Source organism: Danio rerio, chromosome 21, assembly GCF_049306965.1.
Source record: "Danio rerio strain Tuebingen ecotype United States chromosome 21, GRCz12tu, whole genome shotgun sequence".
Taxonomy (NCBI): Eukaryota; Metazoa; Chordata; class Actinopteri; order Cypriniformes; family Danionidae; genus Danio; species Danio rerio.
The window spans coordinates 70001-75000 of NC_133196.1; the positions used below are offsets into that span (position 1 = coordinate 70001).

Consider the following 5000-nt stretch of genomic DNA (forward strand, 5'->3'; position numbering starts at 1 on the left):
AAACAGATCTGCTGTGTTTACCATACTGCGTGCGTGGGTGTGTGGGCGTGCGTGTGTGTGTGTGTGTGTGTGTGTGTCTCTACACTCTCAGCTTCATGTCATTAACCTCTGCAGCGTCATAAGTTTCAGGGTTTACAGGTAAAGCGCCCCCTGTAGGCTGTAGAGTGTGCTGCACTCACACACGTCTGCTCCTCATACAGCGCTGTACATGAACCCCGGCTGAGAGCGGATGCAGAACGCTGGTCTGTCAGATGTGAGCAAGAGTGTGAACACAGCATCACACACCTTCAGCGTGACGTCGCAGAGCTCTCCGTTCTCATAGAACTGCCGCAGCGAGTTGTGGAAATCCTTCCAGGCCTCCTGCGCCTCAAACACAAAGGATCCATCTGCGTCGGCCTCGCTGTTTGACGGCTGCGGCGAGCGTTTCTGTTGCTTCCCATGTTCAGGCACCATGTCTCGCTCAAGCACACCTGTGTACACGCAAACACACACACACAATCAAAACAACTGTCAATCCTCTCTGGGAAACAGCACAGTTTAACACACACACACTCTGACAATTTACAAACTCAAACTGAGACACACACTCACGTGCTTCACACTACACCAAACTATCTCTCTCTCTCTCTCTCTCACACACACACACACACACACACACACACACACACAGACACACAGAGCATCTTTGTTGAGGGTTCACAGTGCAGATATTCTTTAGTGGTGAACAGACTCTTTAACACGGACTCGGCTGATTATCAGCACATTAACAGATCCTTCATGATGGTTTGAGTCTGAAACTGAAGCAGCATCAATAACACAACACACACACACACACACACACACACACACACACACACTCTCTCTCTCTCTCTCTCTCTCTCTCTCTCTCTCTCTCTCTCTCTCTCTCTCGACACTGTATATCTGATCAGCGAGCACGCCATCTTATGCTGCTGTGATGTAGGAGTTGTCAGGTGTTGAATGTTTGCACTGTCAGGCTGTAAATGCTCTTTCCCTCAGCAGTGTTAGCTTTATTTACTATAATGTTGAGTTTGAACAGCAGAAACGCGACGGGGCGACGGTAAACACGACACACGACGCGGATTTACATGCAGAAAAGATGATGAGACTTCCTGCCAGTTCCCTGTTAAAGTGAAAAGCATAACAGTGAGGTAATCGTGTGGGTGCAGGTGTTCTGTCGATGTTTTACCGCATTTTCCACAGCAGCACTTTCACTGTGATCCGATCGACGGCACTTCCGTGTTCTCCGCGCTATGAACTCTGGGAACTGTAGTCCTATCAACGACTTCGCTTTTGTTGCGTGTTTTTTCGCGGGCTCGTGCGTGTGGTGCCTGGCCATTACACTAGTAAAAACATTATTCATTCATTTGTTCATTTTCTTTTTGGCTTAGTCCCTTTATTAATCTGTAGTCGTCACAGCAGAATGAACCGCCAACTTATCCAGCATATGTTTTACCACTGTACAGGACATCATGAACTGATCAAGCTGGAGGTGGGCGGAGGCCAAATACATTTACTGGAGTGAAACTGGGCGACACGGTGGCTCAGTGGTTTGCACTGTGGCCTCACAGCACTCAGGTCACTTGTTCGAGTCTCGGCTGGGTCAGTTGGTGTTTCTGTGTGGAGTTTGCATGTTCTCCCCGTGTTAGTGTGGGTTTTCTCTGGGTGTGAGATCAACAATGATTAGAAAATGCATAATTAATACATCAAGTGAGCAATAAACTGGCCACATGAGCACACAACATGTGTAAAGCACATTTCTCTGGGCTGTTTCTCCATCTCACCAGACACTGGTCAGGACCCCTGTGTGGAGCCGTGAGGACAGCAGCAGCTGCTGGACTGAGTGTATGTGGAGAGTCTGCAGAATCACGACACCACCAGTCTGAAACTCTGTCAGATCATACTGTGGCCTGTGGAAACCTGCGCTCATCACCTGAGTGTGTCAGTGTGTGCAGGTATAGAAATGACCTGCTCTCTTCAGTTGTTTGATTGTTTTGACTGTGTGTTCATAATAAAGGTAAAAATAAGTCATGACGGATTTATTTTGTCATTGTGTTGTAATATTGTAAATATTTATAAGTGTATTCTTGCACTATTAGTATATTTAAAGTGCATAAAAGACGCTGTATGCTGTAATAATACATGAAGCATGCTTGAGTTTGGTCAAACAGCAGCAGAGTGAGTATTATACTAAACTGCCGGAGAGAACATCTGCATCTTTGAACTAACTATATTAAAAGTAGTTTCAGGTCAACTTAACGGTGTGACAATAGCAGTCCATCTCAAGTTTCCTTTAATTAGTATTAAAGATGAATTATTGCTGCATTGCAGCATCAGTGGCTGTAAATAGAGCACTTTGAGGGTATTGTGGAAGCGCTCTCTAATCAAACATGTTCAGTGCACTCGATCTCCTCTACACGGCCTTGGTTCAGTTTGGTCAAACCCTGTCCAGCGTCACACTCAGGTGAATTCGGTCACACCGCGCTGCAGCGACGTACAGTGGCCACACACGCTTACAGCAGCTCAAACTGACGGGCCATGATGACAGCATTAAACTTTATATCGGTGGAGGGAAACACTGCCCTAACCCTCTGATGCACAAGCTTTAAAATAGATTAGAAAAATAAGCTTGACCGGTCACTGTAGACCCATGGGATAATGAGAGGTACTGACGGACATTCCTGCACTCCCGCTGCCGGTGTCGTGTTATTAGCCTGTGTCAGGATTAGCCTGTTAGCTACCACCTTCATAGATAGATATATCTATGAAAAAAAAATGTATGGTGGTATCTATGTACCACTTTTAATACAAAAAAAGGTCGCATACTCCAGCGGGGACATCCACAATAGCATGTCAGTGGTTTTAAATCGCAACTAAATATATGTTTTCAGGAAAGTCCGAACACTTGGACATTAAAATACACCCTCTTTTATTGAAGTCTGTAAACAGATGCAGTCAGTCCTTCTCTTCTACAACTCTGCAGCACTGATATAGCTGATGTTGTGTTTAATACACCTGCTGGAACCCAGAGGAGAGGAGAACATACTAACCTAATTTTAATGGGTTTGATAACAGATTTTGGCTAAAATATGTGTTAATATTTGCAGTAACACCTATCCAGACATGGACACAGCACATGCATAAACTAGAGACAAACATCAGCTAGTAAAGTGTTCATATAGCCTGATTATAATTAAAAAATAAGGATAGCTGCAATTTACTAGTTTATTTTCTTCACATGGGCATGATGTTGTTTATTAATGTATTAAATGTAATGTTTTATGGTTTTAATTAATGTTTATATGCCTGACTTAACCTTATCCAAATCATAATTTTGCATTGGAATATGATCCACTTTCAGCGTATTTACAGAATGTTTACAAATTACAACGCGTGACCCAGTGTGTGAAAACCAGGCCACATCTACTGCTGAGATAAAGTTTGACTGTGGCCTTTATTTCACTGTGATTTCAGCTGTTGACATTGTTTACTCAGTTAATATTAAATACAGATATTATTATTCTTTATTTTACCTGGAGAAGTATCTGCCATTACCCGGTCAAGACATGACAGACTGCTTTAAAGACCCACCCTCCTCACTGGACAAAGACCAATCAAACTAAGGATGAGGTCAGGTATTACCCAATCAGTAAATGCGTCTGCTACTTTAAAAAATATGATGAAAGTATGGGTCAGAACCCGTCCCCTACTGATTCAAAACGTGACACGCAATTTCATTCTCAAATACGGGACGATTCTGGATTAAGGGACGGGTGGCGACCCAACTGTCAGCTTCAGTTATTCAGGTGTGTTATGGTCTGGCTAACTGCAGGACGGCCGAGTTTTAAGAGTTTCCCAGTGGTCAGACCTGTCCTAGAGTGTCCATCGAGATGATCAGAAGACAGGGACACGAGGATTTATTCTGTGCGCATGTTGGCTGAATGAGGTCTTCAGAAGCCAGGGTGTATTATTGGTGTTGTGTACACATCACTCTCCACACACTGGAGATTAATCAGAGACGTCTACAGTCAGCCTTTAAACCAGCGCACGCACGCACGCACGCACGCACGCACGCACACACACACACACACACAAACAGATCATCTGCTGTACTATGACTGATCTCAGTGTGTGTGTGGAGAATCACAGCAGACTCATGCAGACACAGAAGAGGAGCACGAGGTGATGATGATGATGATGATAAAGAATTTAATTAAATTCCCTGAAGATCCTGAGGAAAAGCCCAAAACACAAGCGACAGCAGAGCTCCAGCTGCACACACACACAGGGACACGAGTCTGCTGAACACAGTCTGAGTCCGAGCAGCTCCACAGGACATCAGACAGGAAATAAGAGAACGACCAATCACAGGCCTGCAGAGCTCCGTCCTGCACTTCATCATAAACCATTTAATAAACATCTGCAAACTCACACACACACACACACACACACACACACACACAGTACTGTCCTGAAGAAAACAACCACTCCCTGAGTGTGTCACAACTGAAGACAAGCATGAGGTCAGAGGTCAGACACACCAACATGAGTCAAAGGTCACATATGACAATGAAAAAGATGATCAATACCCTGATCAATACCCTGATCAATAAGCTAATCAATAACACTGCAGCTCAGCAAAACACAACGGAAAAGCACCTCTGCTCCGACAGCAACACGGTGTGTGTGTGTGTGTGCGTGTGCGTAGACTGAGCTGCTCTTCAGTGTGTGTGTGTGTGCAGTCTGAGGCGCTGCAGGCCGAGGTGTGTGTACTGCAGCAGTGCACTGATGGGGGAGCTCAGACTCAGAGGCCCGACGGACGCATCCAGATCCTGCAGCAGACCTGAGATCAGTGAGAGAGAGACACAACATTACTACAGCAATAACACTGACTAATGCAGCAGGTCTGAGATCAGTGTTCACTGTGGAGATCTGCCACACCAGCAGAGGACACAGCCCATAATGACAGTGAGCGCAGGTGT

At 45.1% G+C, this 5000-nt stretch overlaps 2 protein-coding genes and 1 long non-coding RNA gene across 6 annotated transcripts in view; 1 reads left to right on the forward strand and 2 right to left on the reverse strand.

Annotated features, from left to right (window-relative positions):
- The window catches only part of klhl8 (kelch-like family member 8), a 9064-nt gene extending 7801 nt beyond the window's left edge, over positions 1 to 1263 (reverse strand). The window contains exons 1-2 of the mRNA NM_001110480.2: positions 1208 to 1263; positions 286 to 470 (exon numbers count right to left, since the gene is read on the reverse strand). Of these exons, the coding sequence (NP_001103950.1) occupies positions 286 to 453 (168 nt within the window). The 5' untranslated portion in view covers positions 454 to 470; positions 1208 to 1263. The remainder of the gene's footprint in view (positions 1 to 285; positions 471 to 1207) is intronic.
- On the forward strand, positions 903 to 2056 carry LOC141379931 (uncharacterized). Its single transcript, XR_012397017.1, has 3 exons — positions 903 to 1364; positions 1485 to 1620; positions 1806 to 2056. It is a non-coding gene; the product is annotated as an uncharacterized lncRNA (long non-coding RNA).
- A 2145-nt stretch (positions 2057 to 4201) lies between these two features.
- Positions 4202 to 5000, reverse strand: part of aff1 (AF4/FMR2 family, member 1) — an 8090-nt gene continuing 7291 nt past the window's right edge. For all 4 annotated transcript variants that reach the window (XR_012397016.1, XM_073935589.1, XM_073935590.1 and 1 more), the window contains one exon: positions 4202 to 4861. Coding sequence is in view for 3 of the 4 variants with exons in the window: in XM_073935589.1 (XP_073791690.1) it covers positions 4633 to 4861 (229 nt within the window). In the remaining variant the exon portion in view is untranslated. The remainder of the gene's footprint in view (positions 4862 to 5000) is intronic.